This window comes from Microchirus variegatus (assembly GCF_963457635.1).
Source record: "Microchirus variegatus genome assembly, chromosome: 12".
Classification (NCBI taxonomy): Eukaryota; Metazoa; Chordata; class Actinopteri; order Pleuronectiformes; family Soleidae; genus Microchirus; species Microchirus variegatus.
The window spans coordinates 8,931,272-8,951,528 of NC_139813.1; the positions used below are offsets into that span (position 1 = coordinate 8,931,272).

The following is a 20,257-nucleotide window of genomic DNA, read 5'->3' on the forward strand; positions in this document are numbered from 1 at the left end:
AATTATTTTAAGAAACATATTGAAACTGAAATCTGCGTTGAATACAATGAGGCTAAACAAGGTCCGCCCAGACTTACATGTGCATGAGCGTGGCCTTTGGCTGGCAGCTCGCAGCAGTGATTTGTCACAGCAGCTTGTGCAGCTCCTTTTTTGGCAAAATGTGAAGCCAGAGCTGAGGTGGTTCATCATTGTAATGGTCAGCAATTATCAGTGAAGGGAAAGTTGGCAGTTATGCTGTTAATGTGGCACAACAGGCTATGAGAAACGTAATGGAAGAGTGTGAAGGAGCCTTTAAATGACAAAGCATTATACTTAATTGTGTAAAGGGGGAATATTAACAGGGTAGCAGTAGAGATCCTTTTAAATATTTCGCTTAAACACAATTTGTTAAGATTGTGGCTTTGCCTACTCAGTGGTTTGTTTAGTTTTTGAGATTGTAGTGGTTCAATATCCAGTTTCCTCTTAATCCTTGTTCTCTTCACTCAGTTGTCCTTTCTCTATTTCCATAAACGGATAAATCTTCTTAATCTGTCTCTGCTTTGTCCCTTTTTTTTCCCAAATACAAATTACTTAGCTCAGTCATAATTTCCTCTTCTCTATGTCCTTTTGATTTCTTCTCAGTATCACCCTCTTTGGACATTTTCTTATCATTATTTATATAAGTAATAGATAAGTGGGTATCCTGTAATGATTGGGACAGTCTTTATCTTTACAAGAGTTCAAGAAGGAAAATGCTGTAATTTGTAATTTTAAAAATTGTGTAAATATTGATTTGATATTGTTTGACCACACACTCTTTTGATTGTATGTTAATGTGATTTCTGAAATATTATCACATCTCTTCCTCCATCCATCATCCATCCTCTTCATGCAAGGATACATTTTAAAGTTGTTCTGGTATTTTTTGTATTGGTCTCTGTTTTTAACATGTTCCACATTCTTTGACTGGCTTTGCTGTCACACAGATGATTAAAACAGTTTTCTTAACACTGCAACCTTTGTGTCTCCGGTGCAGGTCGCTGTCGTAAAAGTGAAAAACACTGACAAGGTCTTTGCTATGAAGATTCTCAACAAGTGGGAGATGCTGAAGCGAGCAGAGGTGAGTATCAGTCGCCCATGTGTCCAAACCTCCGTGCTGCAGCTGCTCCTGGTTTCAGATACATGATCGGTGAAGTAGTTCTGGACAGACTATTAAAATAAATAATCGGAAGGATTAATTATAAATGCAGAAGTGTCTGTTGTCAAAAGATACCATAACCCTTGACTATCATCCTTCATATCAGGCTTTCATTGATGGATGTTTGTAGAACGTGTCGCTGCCTGAGCCGCACGAGCTGTTGATGCATGTTTTTCTCATCGACTTCTTCGTAACAGTCTGACATTCCTGTCAGTCCCAAGGGTCTTCAATCTTCATGCCTCATACGTCACAGGCCAAAACTAGTCCCCGTTGTGTGTGTGTGTTAACGCCTGCATATGGGAACCAGTGTAGACACATAAATGTACTGTAGACGGCGCACACTATGAGCGTGTAACTACTCTGCTCGACTGTTACATGCTTATACAATAAAAACACGAGGGTTAATATGTAATCAGACTCTAATGTTTCCCCTCTAGGCATAAGACTCGGTATTACTTGCATGATGTATCGATTTTTGTTCTCAATTTGGAATTCATCCATCCATCCATCCATTATCTACTGCTTTATCCTCCACCGGAGGGTTGCGGGGGTGCTGTGCCCATCTCAGCTGACATAGGGTGACAGGCAGGGTGGGGTACATGACCTTGTATACCTTAACTAATCGGTTATCCCATTCCTGCTCTCTGTGTTCTGAATTTGAATTTATGAAACAACCCACTGTTCAGTTGTTTTATTTTAGCTATTTTAATTTTATGTCGACTTATGTGAGTTTCAGATTTAGTTTGTCAGATTAAGTTACATTTGATCCACTACTGCAAATCACATTTGCAGTTTCAGTACCTTTTTCCAGTTGAATCCAGTTTTTTTATGACTAAAGAACAGGTCTTTCTAATGCTAATAATTTGACTAAGAAATCAGGTTATTGCAGAAAGCTGACACACCTAGCTGCTTAAAAGACTATGAATTCCCTGAGCTAAAAGGTAATGTCCATGTTAAACTGTCTTTAAGCTAAAAAACTAATTCTCGAGAATTCCACACATGCAGTTGTGTATAAGGTTGTGACCTCTGACACTAAAATGGAATTGGGTCAGTGATGTTATATAGCACTAATACTAGGGATGGGACTTTTTTGTCGACAAATCGATCGACAATCGACACGTGCGCACCTCGACAAAAAAATTACGTGTAAAAAAAGTTGAGGTGTCACAAACACGTAAAGTTCACAACCACGGAGGTTGAGGAAGCTGTGCACGAAAAGGTGATCCTGCAGGGAGCCTGCACCCTGCGCATGATGGTGCGCGCGTCACCGGCTCGTTCTCTCGAGTGGCTGTGCGCATCCAAGCGTGTGTGTGCGTGCAGTGCGAACGAGGTTCCGCTTAAGTTTAGGACGGGGTGGGGGACATAACGCAAGCGCTACACAAATGAAGACGGCATCTCATCCAGTCAAGATCACTGTACTTCACTCTGGTGGACACCTAACAAGCGCAGGTTCAAAAACCTGAGCCGTCTGGCGAGTTGCAACACACCCGTTCCTGCGGAGAGTTCGCTTTTTTTCCTTTTTTTTTGCCCCTCATATTTATTACCGCTGTTCTGATGGTCAATAATGGACATTACAGCCATGTTTTTGAGCCTTAAATGAAGTAGTACAGTGTAGAATAATATCCACCCCTGCGTTGCTGCTGTTACTGCTGCTTTAAAAAAAAAAAAAGTCAACAAAAAATTTGACACGTGGACCTCGACAATCGACTCTAAAAATGTGTGAAATTCCCAACCCTAACTAATACACACAACATGGAGGATTTGTGATTTTAATACGTTTATTAAGTGATTTTAAGTTTGTTTTTGTTCAGTAACTAATAGGCAACTGACATAAAGTCTGATAGAATATTGGTTAAGGAATAAAGGTTGAACTGGCACCGATGTTTGGCACATCAGAAAATTGCTGTTGTGTGATGAAACTTGTTATATTTATAATGTTAACCTGTGCATCTGTCTGTAGACGGCATGTTTTCGGGAGGAGCGAGACGTGTTGGTAAATGGAGACTGTCAGTGGATCACCACCCTGCACTACGCCTTCCAGGATGACAATAATTTGGTAACGCTGCATTCTGCCTTCTCTCTGTATACTAGTGCACTACCTGTCAAACTGGAGTGTGACAGTGATGACGTCATTAGGACTGTGTCTCAATTCACAAAACTCTCTCTGTCCTTTTTTCTCTCACTGTGAATATTGACATTTAGATGCAGATACAGAGAAAAGCATATCAGATTATTTTATACTCATCAGCAAATTAACATGCCAGTCCTTCAATACAAAAGAATACACTACCCGTAAGTACTTCAGCATCCACCAGCTTTCAGAGTGGAGTTTCGTCCTCTGTCTAACCTGACAGAGTGCCCTCTCACTATGACCCTGAGCTCAAATGCCAGGACTGCTTGTCATTCCATTTCCCACATTCTCACAACAAATGCTTTGTCCTGGACACTCCCCAAGCCAAGGCTTTAAAAATATACACCACTGCCTGTCCAGCCATCTATTTTTAGGAAAATAAAAAAAAGTTAATCACCGTTTAGGCACCCACTGCCCCTCTGTTTTAATGACACTGTGAGAAAACAGGGCAGGGAGATGTGGTGACCTAAGGATGCCATGTTTTTAATTAATATGTCATTGTTGGGGTTTATACATCAATAAACCCATTTAGTTTCATAATTGATTTAACTTTAGTTTTTGAGATATCACTCTCACTTTGTACCCCTCCCTTTGATCACAATTGAGTTCTGATCACATATTGAACTCTGCTTTACAGCACTTCAGTTCTCACATTTTTTTTATTTTCTTTCTTTGTCCAGTATCTGGTCATGGACTACTATGTGGGTGGTGACCTGCTGACTCTACTCAGTAAGTTTGAGGATCGTCTGCCTGAGGAGATGTCCAGGTTCTACCTGGCTGAGATGGTGCTGGCCATCGACTCTGTTCATCAGTTACACTACGTACACAGGTGAGGAGAAGGCAGGGTGTGTGTGAGTGAGTGTACATTTTTGAGGTTAACATCCGTCTGAGATAAACAGACTGAGCAATAAGTCTTGTTGATAGATCATCAGTGTGTTTACATTATTCTCTGCCCTTTGGACAATTTTCCATCTGTGGGGAGCCACTTGGCTAAATGAAAATAACTGAGAACAGTGGAGCGAGATTGTGTGTGTACAGGTTTGTCAGTCGTCACTAATGGTAGTCAATACCACCGACTAATTATAGAGGATATTAGTTTTTGTTCTCCCGCGTGTGTTATTTCAGTATTTCAGTCACTTGAGGTTGTGTGAGACAATATTTCAGTGCTTTAGAAAATAACAGTTGTAATCTTCTAATCTAGTTCTGTAATAGAAACCTTACCCGAAAGAGCAGTTACAGGCTATGATTTTTGGGATGTAGATGTGAACATTTTCAACCAATAGAAAATCTTTTTGGGAGCAGGAAATGAGGCTGTACCAAACAGGAAGTGAGCACAACAGCCTGTTGACTGTTACAGCGTTGCTTCCATTAAGGTTTTGTCAAAGAATGTTGTACAATGAGCAAGGGAGGGATGGACAGACAGGGAGCGATGTATAACAACAAGGCAGGGTGAGAGAAAGAGCAAGATAAAGCTCAAGATTAAAGGGACAGAAGGGGTGGAATCTGGTGGGCTGACATTTCGGGTGTGTCTTCAATGACTCTCATTGCTGGAAATGTTGGAGAAAAAAAGAGTTATGGAGAGATGTAGGTATAAATGTATAAGTCAAGAAAAGGAATGAATGAGAAGAGAGCGGGGAGCCACTAATTGCATGGTGTTATCTGGGGGCTGTGGGTGGGGGTTGGCAGAGACAGAGAAGTGGATGGAGGAGAAAAAAGGCCAAGGAGGAGGGGACAGCTCTGTTTCTCTTTAAGTCCCCTCTCGGATGCTTTGGGACAGTAATGATTGGGTATGGGTGTGTGGGTGGGGGTGTGGTGCTTCTATCTCCCCCCATGTACCAACCCCCCCCAACTCCTCCTTTGCTCTCACTTAGTCGTGGGAGATTTGTGCGCTTGCTTTGTCAAGGGTGGAGACCGACAGGCAGGTCCCCCGAGGAGGGTGTGTCCTGCTGACTGGTCCTGTCTGATGAGTGTGTGTGTGTGTGTGTGTGTGTGTGTGTGTGCGTGTGCGCGGGTGCACACGTTTCAGGGTGTGTGTTTGTCTTGGCAGTGGTGTGTATGTGCGAATGTGGTGTGTTTCCTATGTGTTAACCCTGTAATTTAAAGGCTTCAATATCCATTAAACACAAGAACATCAACGTCATATTCATTGGTCACTTTCAGTTGCACCAACACACACAATTAGGCCACTATTTGTGAGTATTAACACAGCAGGGTAATAGTCGCTTTGCTTTTTCTCCTGGGACATATTCAGTGGCCTGTTTGCCCATTTATTTCCTGGGAAAAATATTTGAGGTCCCTCTCTCGTGTGACTCGGTGTCTGGTACTCATCCAGATGCCAAAGTGTGATCTGTCTTTCCAGTCTCTAAAAACACTGTATTAGCTGCCTGAATGAAAGACAGAGATGCTTGTTGTTAGAGTTCCCCCACTTTTCCAAAGTCAGTTTTTATATATATATATATATATATATATATATATATATATATATATATATATATATATATATATATATATATATATATATATATATATATTTAAATATATATATATATATATATATATATTTAAATATATATATATATATATATATATATATTTAAATATATATATATATATATATATATATATATTTAAATATATATATATATATATATATATATATATATATATATTTAAATATATATATATATATATATATATATATATATATATATATATATATATATATATATATATATATATATATATTTAAATATATAAAACCTCCGACACGTTAATTTCTGCCAGCAGAAAAAGCACAAATCAATGTAAGACCATGAACTGACAAATGTTTGAATAGTTCACGAAAAACCAGCATTGTGTAACTGTTCCACTGTAAACGTCAGTCTTAATGACAGCTATGATCAGTCACACTTGTCCTGTTGGGAAGTTTACCCGGTCAAAAATAAGGCAGTCGGCCTAACTGACAGCAGCCAGAGTGATAATTTCTGGTAGTTATTTTTTTATTTAGCTCTGTATTGTAGCTCTGTGCTGCCTTAATTCTTGGCTGCTTGGCTTATCATTCGTCCTTAGTGTTCCTCCTTTAGAGCTGTAGTGGGACATGTTTATTGCCGTCCTAAATGTATTTGTGGCTGCAAAACCATGTTCCACAGGCCATGGGAAACTCCTGCGGTTAAACTTGGATAATTACACACAATTGGTGCACTCATTGGCATTGCTACATTAAAGCTATAAACAAACCCATAATGCATGCATACACTGAATAGGTTTTCAGTTAGTTGCTCCATGTTGTAGGTTGTTTTGAATGTGCGACTGATCTTTTGATATTTGCTGAATGTGTGACATAGAAATGACAATGAATATTCAGTTAATTTTCAAGGTGGAAATATCAATACTCCTGTAGTAATTGGTTTGTTTTGACGATTATATCAATAGACAAGGAGCCGACCTTACTCCAGCTACTGTAATATCCTTGTGAAGAATAAGCTGTACGAGGAATGAGAATTAAACTCTGCTGGTTTAAGATGTGGATTATTACACACTATTTTAATACATCTGCAGATATTCATTAGATACACACACCTGCAAAATCAGTATGGAATGTATCATGACTGTCACTCAGGGTAGCAGTTATCAGTTCACCCAATGTGCAAATCCTTCAAATTACTGTTTAATCAAAAAAAATCGATCCCCTAGCGTGTCATTTTCATTGTATTGCAATGAAGCTGACCTTGGCATATTGTCGGCCCGTTTCAGAATGAATATCTTTAGTCCTGTTGACACTGATGAAGTTGAAAAGAGCCCAGATGAAAGAAATGATGAGCAAAGAGCATTAATGTCAACCTTCTGTCCCCTTCTGAGTCCCATGAGAGGCTAAGTGTGTTAGAGTCAGATGCTCAGGGAGACTGTGTGAGTGTGTGTACGGTTGAGTGTGTTCATTTATTCAGTGGTCAGTGATCTGTGTGGCCTCCCAGAGGGGCCTGACAAACGTTTCAATAGGCAAACTCAGCATGGCTTTGTGCTGCCGAGAACCACATCTGTCTGCCATTGGTGTGTGTGTGTGTCCATGGGTCACAGTGAGATAGGAGGAGTCCGATAGTGAGTGGAGGGGGGGGGGGTTGGTACACAGGGACAAAAGTGGATAGAAAGAGGGGGATTTGTTGTGAACACCAACAACACCAACAGAGAAAGACATACAGGGACACAAACCCTCTTAATCCAGTATGATATGTGAGGGTGTATTAGTCAGCATCACTTATGAGTGAGGTCTTTCTACTGTAGAGTATTGTGTAATTGTGTGTGTGTTTCTAGTGATGTGTGTGTTTCTGATGACTGTAGCCTTTGTGTGTTTTATTGATCAGGGCCATGTGTCTCTTCACAGCCCAGTGATCTAACGATGTCTCTCTCTCACTCACTCACTCACTCACTCACTCACTCACTCACACACACACACACACACACACACACACACTCACTCACACACACACACCCCAACTATCATTTAACATCAAGTTTTATTTATGTTGTTATTGGACACTTCAGTAAAATATTTAATAAGAGACATTCAGATAAGGAGACTGTGTGTTTCTTTGTTGCACAAGCAGCAGTTCTTTATACCATTAGTTTGCAAACCCTTTGCCAGAGCTGTGTAGACATGTCTCCTCTGTGCAGCTTTTAGTTTTGCTGCCGGGTACTCTGTGTGTCTGTGTGTTTGTGTGTGTGTATTGTGAGGTGGTGACCAGATGGCCCTCACAGATGGATGCTGTGGTCTTAGAGGAGATTACCTCCCTCTATTCTTGTCCCTGCGCTGCTCCTTAAGACCACAGGAGCCTTGTGACACAGTAGCCTAGTTAGCTACACGTTAGCCTAGCATTAGTTTAGCATCGCCTTTATAAGTCCATGTGTGGAAGGATAAATGTTAGTCCATTCTTGACCTGTCAGCTCAGTTGACTCTTGGTATATGTGGAAGTGTGGGGCCAGGAAGATATTGAGAAAGTAGAAAGATGGTATATATACTGTACTGTGGTGCAGAAAAAAGAGGGCAGTGGGAACCCTTCAATCTTCCAGATACACATGCTGCCAGTCTAGCCCATGTGTTACAGATGTCATTCATACTAAATATAATGCATCACTAGGGTTGCATTATTTAATTGATTATTAATCAATTGTTATTATAATATTTGATGTATATATGGTTTCTTTGCGCCCTATAACAAATAATTCATTTAATTTATTTAAAATAATAAAAAACTGAAAATAAAAGGTTCGGGAAACATTTTTCAACATTTTGTGGACCAAGCAAGTACTCGATTAATTGAGAAAATAATTCACAGCTTAAGCAAGTTTGTAAGTAATTGTTCATTGCAGCCTTACTATGTATTATTATCCGATAGTGAGACATATCTATTTTAGGAAACTGTCCAGCAGCTGAAATATGTTTACTGATGTCATTGTTGTGAAACATGATTATATTTTACTTAGAATATTAGCAATATCATGATTATATTAGTTGTCTGTTTTTATGGATGGAAAAATATGCAGAATGGTAGTGTAGAGCACTTTGAGTGGACATCAGGACCAAAAAGCTGGATGTAAATATAGATCCATTACCATTTACCTCATGCTGGCATTTTTTACAGACCTGTCATTGAAACTGAATTATGCTTCATGTTTGCAAAGTAGATGGACACTCTTCTCTAAAGGCAAAAAAGATTTATAACATTTTAAGATTGCAAGCCAAAAACTGCAAAGGTTTTCCACTGATTATGCCCAAGTTTGTGTCCTCTTCCTCACGTCTGACCTCATGTCTGAGTTTGAGTTGTTAGAGCTAAGGTGGAGGTTTACAACAGAGCAGTGTTCGGTCCAAGAGAAATGTCCTTCAAGAGACATAAAATTTTTATCTGCAAAATCTTAATCCCACCATCTCTGCATTTTATGCTCTTTTTGATGGTCCGACCTTGAGTGTACATCATGTCAGTTGTGTAATATGTGTTTTTGTGACTGCCAAGTTGAAGTTGCACCTCACGGGTTTGCGTGAATGTATGCACTTGGGTACAGTATGTGGTTTCCATTCAAAGTGTTATGTACAGTATCTACTTTGGAAAGTGATGTCCAATCTGGAACTCGTCAGTGAGCAGTCATGCTCTTTAAAAAGACTTCTAAGAAACCCAACGATGCAAACAGAGATTTGGTTTAAGTGTCAGTTTATATACAGTTGAAAGAAAATTACACTTTTTGGAGGTTGGCTTTTTGTATACAAGTCACATATGTGCAGCCTTCACTTAAATACATGGTTTTTATTAAGTTGGTGATTTGATGGTGTCTTTTGAAGCAGAGAGACGTATAGATAGGACTATTAAGACTAGTGGTAAATGTCAGGGGCTTCACATCTGGCTTTGTAAAAATCTCTAGCTGAAGACGGAAGCATCAAAGACGACTTCAAAGTCGGTATGTGCCGATTTACTCCGTATGTCTCCGGCTTGGGTCACAAGTCTCATGTCTTAATTAAGTAGATCAAAAAAGAAGGAAAATAAATGAAAAAAGTTTAGTGGAGTGTTTGAATTTCATGAGGTTTAATTGAAAAACAAAACAATATTACATTGCTTGTTTGTCTACCATGAGGCTCTGGAACGTGTTGGTTTCTCTTTGTAACTTGAGTGCTCTGAGATTCTTCATCTTTATGTATTGAGCTTAGAAGGTCATGTCTCTGCTCACTGTGCTTTATTATTATACACACTTTTCGTAAGTCAACCTCTTGTTGTCAGTATGAGTGCAGTGCTGGTTTATAGAGGGAGGGCAATGTGGGGGTGTTTTCTTATGTTGGTATCAGGTTTATTATTTTAAGCAGAGTCACGCTCGCATCACTGGACAGAAATAGCACCAGCTCACTTCTCTGACCTGTTACATCAGCAACTGTTTGGATGACTATGGCTTCCACAGTATACCTTTAACCAGTGTATTTGAGAGTCTCTATGTGAAAACATGTGTATGTGTACTTGTATATGTTATCTTCACTAAAAGCATAAACACTGACCTTGTCAGGACCAGTATTCCTCATGGAGACCAACACACCTGCTGAGGAACTGCTTAAGTTTAGGGCTAAGATTTGAATTGTGGTTAAGTTAAGTTAAGATTAGGTTGGGCAATAACTGGTTACGGTTAAGGCTAGAGACAAGGTTTTCTTTAGGCTGTTCAAATGGAATGGATGTCATTGCAGAGTCTTAAGAAGAAGCTGTGCAAACCTCTGTGTGTGTTTTATGTTCCCTTCATAGCATGTGTATTGGGGCATGTCGTGGTTCAGTGTGTTAATACGAGGGCACAGACATGGGTCTCGACAGGGTCTGCCCTCAGGGGAAATCAGCGGAATGGTCAGATGAGGACAAAGGCTAAATTTAGCCTTGATGGTGGGACACGGTGGGACACAGTGATGGCTCTGTGTCATACCAACTGAGGCTGATGATGATCGGGGTTATTTAGTATGTTTTTCACAGTTATTGTGTGTGGATTTCAACAGATCATACACACAAATCAAACATATTAGCACTGATAATAACAAGTCACATGTGAAACAAAGGGGGAGGGGGGTGTTCTGTCACTGGAATCACCCAAGAAGAACAAGCATGGAGTCACTCATCAGAGGCTGGATTAGACCAGGCCTGGGAGCAGAGCAGTGTAAGACAATAGCACCAGCAGCCCAACATAAACCACCTGTCAGACATCACCTGGTTGACATGCTGGAAAATGCCCTGCACATTATTCTGGTTGTTTGTAGAGACCCAATCAGTAAATGTGCAACCCACAGAAATTAAACTGACAACTGTTTAACACAGATACATAGAATACATAGAATTTAGTGCAAAACTCAAATCTCTCTATATGTATATATATGTATATATTAATTTTTACACATTGGACCTTTAATGAGCCAAACTAACACACAGGTGTTTTCACACCTACAGCATTTGGTGCGCACCAAACGTGTTTGTTCCTATGGTGTGGAAGCAACCATACCAAATGGGACGAAACGGTATAGTTCAATGTATTATGGGTATGAGATGAGATGCGGGATTACCCCGAATTTCCACCGGGTACGTTAGCGGCGTGGAACGTCAACGCTGCAAGGTTTTGCGCCGTCCTCTGCCCTGCGTCAATCCCCACGGGGATTATTACGGCCAGCCGTATTCAGCAAGCTAGCGATCAGCTCCAGTGACTGCGGCGCTTACGTTTCGTGCGGACCTAAGCAATCGACTATAGGTGTGAAAGCACCCTTAGTCATGGAAACAACTCTTAGTTAAAGCCCAAACCAAACGACTGCTGCTATTTTTGTTTGTTGTTGGAAAGTCTTTCCGTCTGTCCTATGATCCTGTTACACTCAGAAAAACCTAGTTTACGAGTTAAGCAGTGAAAGTAGCTGAATCCTGAGATGTTACAGCTGGTTGTAGCTAACAGACAGCAAACTGGAAACAAGCCACGGTATGTGTCTATATTATAAACACATCACCAGCAGTAGTAATGTAGAACAGATTCAGGTTGATGAAAGCCTACAGCAGCCACTGCAAAGACCACATCTGCAAAGGAATGTGTTGTCAGTGAACCCCCTCTTTTCCCCCTCACCCTGCCCGACTCTGTTCACAAACACAAATATTGTCGGAACAGGGGAGTGTGTCTCTTTAGGACAAGGTTTCTGCTTTCTTGTTTTTTGAGGGGGATTTGGAAGTGGGAGTGTGTTTGTGCACTGCATATTTCCTCCAACAGGGCATGTTTGTGAGTGCTTTGAATCTTTTAAACGACACACTCTCACGCAGTGTGTAGATTCCCACAACACAGCTCTCAAACTTTTTCCAGAGTTGATTCCCTACTTTGGTTGATTTAGGGTTGCCACTGATAAATGAGATGGGGAAATTACATTTGATTAGGGATGTATCGCCATCATTCTTCACCACCTTTACAAGCAAGCTAATTTTCCACGAGTTATCTAATTCAGTTTGATGAAAAATTGCTGGAGAATTTGCTCAGTAATTTGAGATCCAGCTTGTGTGTGTGTGTGGTTTGGATGCCCTGCAACTGTTTTGTTTGATAGTGTCTTGTTTTCCTCATATTCATAATTGTGATCACTTTCTCAACATGTCTCTTGTCTTTTCCCTCTTTCTGTCTCTTTTCAGGGACATTAAGCCTGACAACATTCTGCTGGATATGAACGGCCACATCCGCCTGGCCGATTTCGGCTCCTGCCTCAAGCTCATGGAGGACGGGACGGTAGGTTTTTACCACACTGCTGCTGATGCCTCGTCCTCTGGTCCAAAGCAAACATACCAGAGCTTTACTGACCTCCTCGTCAACCCCCTGGGGGTCTCCCAGGAGGAGTGTGTGCGGTTCAGATGCTTGGCTGTGTCTGCATTTTATGATTCAGACAATTCTTTGAGCAAAAAGAAAAACTTTCCCTACTGTTTATAAAAAGGAAAATGAAAGGATGAAATACGTGATCAAAGAAACACTGGTGTTTGCCCCTCAATGAATTCTGTGATAGTTTTTCTCCTAATTTGAACTTTAATTTTTGAAGAAGAGTGAATCATGTCATAAAGCAGCTTTTTGAATAATGGCAGCAGGTGATGTTTCCAAACTCTGCTGCTTTTTTCTTTCACTGCAAATATTGGCACTTTAGTCATTTGTGGAAATGTATATATTTGCATTTAATAATGTTCATATTCACTGCTTTGATTGCATTTAATCAAGGACTTGGTAGCATAATTTCTATCTCAATTATTTTCAAAGTCAATAATAAACCTGTATTGAGGGTCTGAATGCTCAATAATACTCTTTGTTTTATTGTGGTATTTATAGTGCATGTTTCCCAAGAGCTCAGCCTGTAACTCATCACCTGCATGCAGGCTGAAGTTTACATTTTGAAATCAGGGTTGTTTATGTGCAAGGCTGTGTCAGATGTGACAGTTTGGAATCGGTGACTGACTTTTATTTTGTCCCTCCACCAGGTCCAGTCCTCTGTTGCAGTGGGGACTCCAGACTACATCTCTCCAGAAATCCTCCAGGCGATGGAGGATGGGAAAGGCAAATATGGCCCAGAGTGTGACTGGTGGTCCCTGGGCGTCTGCATGTATGAAATGCTGTACGGCGAGACCCCTTTCTATGCAGAGTCCCTGGTGGAAACCTATGGGAAGATCATGAACCACAAGGTGAAGGCTCGAGTGAAATTAAATTCAGAAGACAGCAGCACCACAAGATTGCATTATTTTCTCATCTCAAATCTGTTTTGTTTACTCAGGAGCGTTTCCAGTTCCCTCAGCAGATATCAGACGTGTCGGAGGAAGCAAAGGATCTGATTCGCCGCCTTATTTGCAGTCGAGAGCACCGATTGGGCCAGAACGGCATTGAGGATTTCAAACAGCACCCTTTTTTCATTGGTATGGGCTGTCGGACTTCTTGTGACACAATGTCCTCTGTGATTTTAGAGAAATTGACATGTGTTCTTTTAAGTTTTTCATGGCTACAGAATAGACTTCTAAAAGAGATGTATTTGCATCCTGTGCAGGTTTTTGTACTGCATTCATGTATATTGTAGAATGACGGTGTTGGCATGCCTCCGAAACAAATGAAATGGACCAGTCTGACTGGACTGTAAATCTCAATCTCTATCTCACTCTCTGTTCAGGCATCGATTGGGACAACATCCGCACATGTGAGGCCCCATACATCCCAGAAGTCAGCAGTCCTACCGATACCTCCAACTTTGATGTGGATGACGACTGTCTCAAGAACTCGGTAAGAGTTTAGGAACCAACGGAGGATGCCTGTCCGCTCTGTATATTGTAAACGTATTATTATATGTTTACTATCGCATGTATCTGTTGTGATTTTAATTGGTGAAAATCGTCTTTGTCATGTTTCAGGAGACCATGCCCCCTCCCTCTCACACCGCCTTCTCTGGCCACCACCTGCCCTTTGTGGGCTTCACATACACAAGTAAATGGTGAGTGCTTTCAACAAATAACATAAATAGATTGTAAATTGGTCTTGTGTCATTTTTAGGACATTTATTTGGCATTGTTTTGGTTGGAATTGGATGTTTAGCCACTTTTCTCATGTTTTTATTGTTTCTAGCAAATGTAACATTATTTAAGGTGAAAATGAGGCACCCTGTCATTTCACTGTTACATGTTTAGTTAAAATAGACTGCTCACTACATACCATTCCTATTTGCTGCCTTCCCTAATAAGGTGATGTTCATGACTTGCCGTAGATCTTAACAATGAAGTGGCACCCGTGAGAAAGTGACCAGTCACTTATCTACTCATGGCTCAGTGATTATGGTGCTTCTACTTCTCTTTCCCTTTCCCCTACTCCATCTCCATCCATCTCCAGCTTTTATCTCACATCTGCCTTTATGTCCCTGTCACTCCTTCTTCACCCTCCTTCTCCCCCCTTCTTCCATGACTCAACATCCTCCCATCTTTAAACTCATCACTCTGTCGTTTGCTTCTCTTTCCTGTTTCTCCCCCCATGGCTATTTCTCTGGCATTTCCATCTCCTCTCATTTGCTCTGTAAAACAAACACTACCATATTGAAATGTATTTCAGTGTTCAACACCATTATAGCCATTACTCACCTCCAGAAGTTTTTTGTTTTCCCAAATCACAAACCTTGCCAATTTTAAAATATTATTCCATTCTTGTTTTCCTCAACTGTAGTTATCTGTCTGACCGGGGTTGCCTGCGACAACTGACAGCAGTGTCGGGTACAGCAGGTCAGGACCAGTTGGACTTGGATGTCCAGCGCAGCCTGGAGGACAGCCTGGCCACCGAGGCTTATGAGAGGAGAATCCGCCGCCTGGAGCAGGAGAAACTAGAGCTGAGTCGCAAACTGCAAGGTGAGGGTAAAGAATATAAGAAAGAGCATTCATGTCATTAATATATTAATTTCTTAAAGGTTATACATTGTTATGCGCACCAAAGCAAGCCACAATCACGGTTTGAAAATAAAATAAATAAAACCATGTCTTTGACCTGTCCTGCTGCAGAGTCGACACAGACGGTGCAGGCGCTGCAACATCCAACTAGCGAGAGCCCCATCAGCAGCAACAAGGAGGTGGAGATCAGGAGTTTGAAGAGCGAGATCGACATCCTCAAGAAGCAGATCGCTGGTTAGGAGTCATTTGTCTATATTTTAGTTCAACTCAACAATATTAGGCCACATTTTCAAAGTGGAGGGATATTGCAGAAAAATGTCACTTCTGAAAATGAACAGGGTTTTTTGTTTTTCCATTTGACATTAAAATATAACTTATTTGTTTGCTCCTCAGACTCTGGACAACTAGAGAAGCAGCTAGAGGATGTGACGTTGGCCCGCAGAGACCTGGAGGACTCCTCGAAATACATTAAAACTCTAGAGAAACAGATGAAGAACCTTTCACAGGAGAGAGATGATCTGCACAAGGTACAACCATTATTTCCTGTGTGAGACGGTGTGCAGACAGGCTGTTTGTTCATGTTTTTTTAAACACTGTCTACCTGGCTTCCAGTGCTTTTTAAAAAAGTAGCCATAGCTTTAGCAGAAATGACTAATGGCAACCAATGGACATTTTTACCTTCTTGTCAATCAATAAAGGATAATGTGTGTTTGAATATAACTATGTAAATCTTACCGAGCTGTACCTGTTGTGACAGGATCTTGTGGATGCCAGTGAGAGGATGAAGTCCCAGTCAAAGGAGCTTAAAGATGCTCACAGTCAGAGAAAACTGGCCATGCAGGAATTTTCCGAGATCAATGAGAGACTCACAGAACTCAGGTAAAGCCACGGCCCAAATCATATACTCGCACTTAGTGTAATTTATGTCCAGAATTACATTTCTCATTGACACGTGGCATTGTGCCTGATGTTTCTCAACTCACCTGCAACATTTACACCATGATGTGTCTGAACGTTTCCACCCAGGTCGGCAAAGCAGCGCCTGGCTCGCCAGTTGCGTGATAAGGAGGAAGAATTTGAGAGCAATAGTCAGAAGGTTGAGGCTCTCCGCCTTGAGGTGCGAAAGGCTGAGAGGGCCAAGAAGGAGGTAGAGTAGTCCCCTTGTGTTTGCTAGCACACACCCTCTTCTCTCTCCATTTACTGGTTGGTGCAAGATTCAAAGTCCTATTGTTGTCTTTGTACTGTTTCTGTATTACTGTTAAAACTTAGAAAGTATTTATGCAGTACAATAGAATCAGTGTTGTAGTTGGCTTTTTTCCAATGCATAATATTGTGTTTATTTCTGTTTTTTTTGGTTGTTGTAGTTTAATTATATCCGCGAGAAACGGAATGGAATCTGTCTCGCGCGTCCGCAGATTTTAGCCGTTAATGCGATAAAAAGAAAAGCGAAGCGATAGAAAGGCGTTTGAGATTAAATTTTCTTATTTTTTTTTATGGGTCACATACCCCCTGTAGATGTTCCCTATTGATTTTGAGCTGTCTACCATTATTATTAATTAGTTAATTAATTAATAAATGATATAAAAACCATATTTCCGCCTGTATCTTCCAAAGTATTGCAGGTATTGGCTTCGCATGGGCATCACATACCACCTGAGAATTATCCCTATCTTTGTAGCTTTATTAATTAGCAAATTAATTAATTTATTATGCTAAAAACACATTTTTGGCTTTATCTTCCAGACTGATGGAGATATTGCCTTCAAATTTTATACAATGATTCATGTAACAACCATCTACAAGTACAATCATTATTACTTTGGCTATGATTGGTAATAGTTACATAATAAGTTAACTGGTTAACTTATTAGTGAACACAGAAAAAATAGTTAAGGCATTTTCTCTTTATTATTGAGCTCATTTGGACACATTGAAGATATCATGGGTGTATTTAGCACTTATTCATAATATTTATTACATTATAATATAAATGTATTAATTATCATATAAAAAATAGTTAAGCCTCCATTTCTTCTTATTAATAATTAATTAAAACAGTTAGTGGCAGGTGCGAGTGCGTATACTTTGGGTATATTGGAAAGTTGAGGATTGGACAAGTTCGCGGATATAGTTAGTTAGTTTTCCTTTGTATTGGTGTTATGTATAGGTAGTAGCTTTTGCATGTTTTTTGAAGGTTGTCGGTATGAAAATGATTGCCATGCCTGCTTATTCTAATGTGGGAACATGACGCCACATTTTTTTCATAGGACTTTGATGATTTCATTCGTTCACTTTTGTGTTTGTGTTATTCACCAGATGGAGGCGCAGGTAGAGGAGCAGGGAGAAGAGACTCAGAAAGAGAGGAAGCTCAGAGAGCGCAATGAGCAGTACAGCCGACAGCTGGAGGAGGAGTTGGAAGGGCTTAAGGTGAATTTGCAAAAAAATACTACACAAACTCTCCTTCTATGCAATGTGTGTCCTGTCCAGATACATAATACCTTTTTTCCATTGGAAAGTAAAGCCTCAAATTTCCCCTGTAGCATTTGAGTCAATCTCCATCATCTCTGATACACGGCCTCACCAACTGTACTTGTTTCCATATTCCCACCACCCAGCTTAAGCAGGCCGGTCCTTCCGCTTCTCCGGCCTCAGCTGACCAGACCCAAGAGGTTGGACGCCTGCGGGGAGACTTGGAGAAGAAAACCCTCTTGTATGAGGAGGAACTGGCTCGTAGGGAGGCGCAGCACAGCAGTGAATTTAAGGCCCTGCGCAAGGAGCTGAGGGATGCTGAGAGCCAGCATCTCGCTCTGCAGAAAGAAATCCTAATGCTTAAAGACAAGCTGGATAAGACTCGCCGGGAGAGGTATTTTTTTTCTGTCCACCTTATTCTACTGTCAGCATCATTTGATATCACCAGTCTCGTCAAAGAAAGGACCTTTGTTTTGTACATCTATGTTTTTGGCTAGTGCTGGATCACTAGTGTTGCTGCCAATATTGGATATGATAGATTTACTTATTATATCATTTTTCTTCCTTCTCTTTTTCAGTAGTGATTTCATGAGGTAATTGAAGTTGAATTAATGCCCCGTCTGGTTTAAACATGTAGTAATTGTGAAGTGGTGTTTCTTTTAAATAGTTAATGTAGCTTTTCCCCAGAAAATCTTAAGATAAGACAACCATAACTCATTTCAAGTTGACTTTAGACCCTGATGATACAATTGAAGTGGATAAGGCTAAAATTAGAGCTTTTACAGATTCAAAGATCATATACATGTTCTCAGAAGGAAACTCTTGCATATTTTATTTTTAAACCAGGCAAGTGTTTGTACTCTTGACAGTTTAAAGGCCTTATCTCTCCTCTCATGTACACAATATCCAAAAGGAAACCAAGCAGATAGGCACCCATAGTTTTATTATTACTGCTCAGCTCATTTGATGAGTATGTAGCTCAATAACTCAACATTCCACTTAGTCTCATGTTTACCTCAGTCACATTCCTAACCCTCACAGTTAAAGTTAAAAGCTAAGCAGGCATCCCTGCAGCTATCCTCGTGAAACTGCTTTGATTTGCGTGCTCCTTACTGAATTTCTAATTAACTAAAAAGTCAAACCAAAAGTCAGTCAAAATGTGACAACACAGATATTAAATACCAATCACTCATACAAAGTAAAGTCCATTTCCTGCTCCTGTGTGTACTTAGTGGCACCTGATCCCACTGTACGACCTCCTGCTTCAATCTGCCTGAAATAGAATCATGTTTTTGAGTAGAGCTTTGTTTTTATAGCCACCTTCTCAACCTTCCTGTCTGGTTTTCCTGTCATATTCTCACTACTTACAAATTCATTTTCAAACACATTGCTGTATTAGATTCTGTCTGCATTACAGTGTTTGGGTTAAATAATATGCACCTGCTATCCGTACCAAGCCTTAGATTTGGGTTTTGTAAGAAATGTGTAAATGGAGCCTCAGGCCCACACAGGAACAAAGGTAGGAGGATGGAAGAGGCTTTCTGCTGGAGGTGACTGGGAAATTGGTGGATATTTTGAATATTGAATACTTGATATATTTGTACTGATGCTTTTATAAAACTGTACTCATATTATTTGACATAATAATTTACTGTAGAGTGACTTTTAAGTGTAGGAGGCGGAAAACCAGTCCACAAACCCAAATCTCTGAATAAAAACCTACTTTTGGAAGATTGAGTCAGCATTCATGTTGAATGACTAAGGCAGTTATAATTTATGGTAAGGGGATAAATGTTAAGTTCAGACCAAGTTGCAAATGTAACACTTTTATGTGTCTGTGTGTGTTTTCTGCAGCCACAGTGAACGGGAAGAGTTTGAGACGGAGTACAAGCAGAAGTATGAGAGGGAAAGAATCCTGCTGACTGAGGAAAATAAGAAGCTGTCCAGTGAAATAGATAAGGTACGTTATCTGTTCATATATACAAATAATGAAAACTCTCTCTGAAAGTCAGGTTTTTCTTTTTTTTGCTATTTTTTTTCCCTTTTATCAATGTTTTTTCTCTCTTGATTTCTCAGCTTTTTAGTGTTATGTTTATCCCTCTAACATGCACATGCAGAAAAACACGATTCCCTGACCCCAGGTAACCTTTTGTGGTCGGCCCAAACTCTTTCATCACATTCCTCCCTCCACACCCCCCCCCCCCACTCTCTCTCAACAATGCCAAAGAAATCACTGTTCAATATTCCCATAAAAACACCCTGTAGCCTCCTACACAGTCAGATGGAATGACTCTCTGGATTACACTCTGTTGACTTTGGAAATGGCTTGTGGAAGTTCAAAAAGGCTCCCAACTTAAACAGTGTCTCAGAGGTGGAAGGCATTTTGACATATGGAATAAAAAAGTGAGAGTGTTGTTTTTAAAGTCTGCAACTGATGAAAAAAAATGATGAAATGGAAAGAATATGGATGTGGTTGCCACTGGAAGGACGGTAGTTATTTAATGTATTATTCTGTTGTTTTACTTTCTGAGAAATTGTATTTTTAAAGGATAAAGCACTCGG

At 40.2% G+C, this 20,257-nt stretch overlaps 1 protein-coding gene across 2 annotated transcripts in view; it reads left to right on the forward strand.

Annotated features, from left to right (window-relative positions):
• The window catches only part of cdc42bpab (CDC42 binding protein kinase alpha (DMPK-like) b), a gene marked incomplete at its 5' end in the record, with an annotated part of 73,037 nt that overhangs the window by 35,622 nt on the left and 17,158 nt on the right, over positions 1-20,257 (forward strand). For both annotated transcript variants that reach the window (XM_083898821.1, XM_083898822.1), the window contains 16 exons: positions 1,016-1,099; positions 3,138-3,233; positions 3,989-4,137; positions 12,467-12,560; positions 13,295-13,495; positions 13,585-13,723; positions 13,972-14,081; positions 14,210-14,289; positions 15,009-15,187; positions 15,338-15,460; positions 15,620-15,753; positions 15,984-16,105; positions 16,253-16,373; positions 17,543-17,653; positions 17,842-18,089; positions 19,550-19,655. In XM_083898821.1, coding sequence (XP_083754947.1) covers positions 1,016-1,099; positions 3,138-3,233; positions 3,989-4,137; positions 12,467-12,560; positions 13,295-13,495; positions 13,585-13,723; positions 13,972-14,081; positions 14,210-14,289; positions 15,009-15,187; positions 15,338-15,460; positions 15,620-15,753; positions 15,984-16,105; positions 16,253-16,373; positions 17,543-17,653; positions 17,842-18,089; positions 19,550-19,655 — 2,097 coding nt within the window. The remainder of the gene's footprint in view (positions 1-1,015; positions 1,100-3,137; positions 3,234-3,988; positions 4,138-12,466; positions 12,561-13,294; positions 13,496-13,584; positions 13,724-13,971; positions 14,082-14,209; positions 14,290-15,008; positions 15,188-15,337; positions 15,461-15,619; positions 15,754-15,983; positions 16,106-16,252; positions 16,374-17,542; positions 17,654-17,841; positions 18,090-19,549; positions 19,656-20,257) is intronic.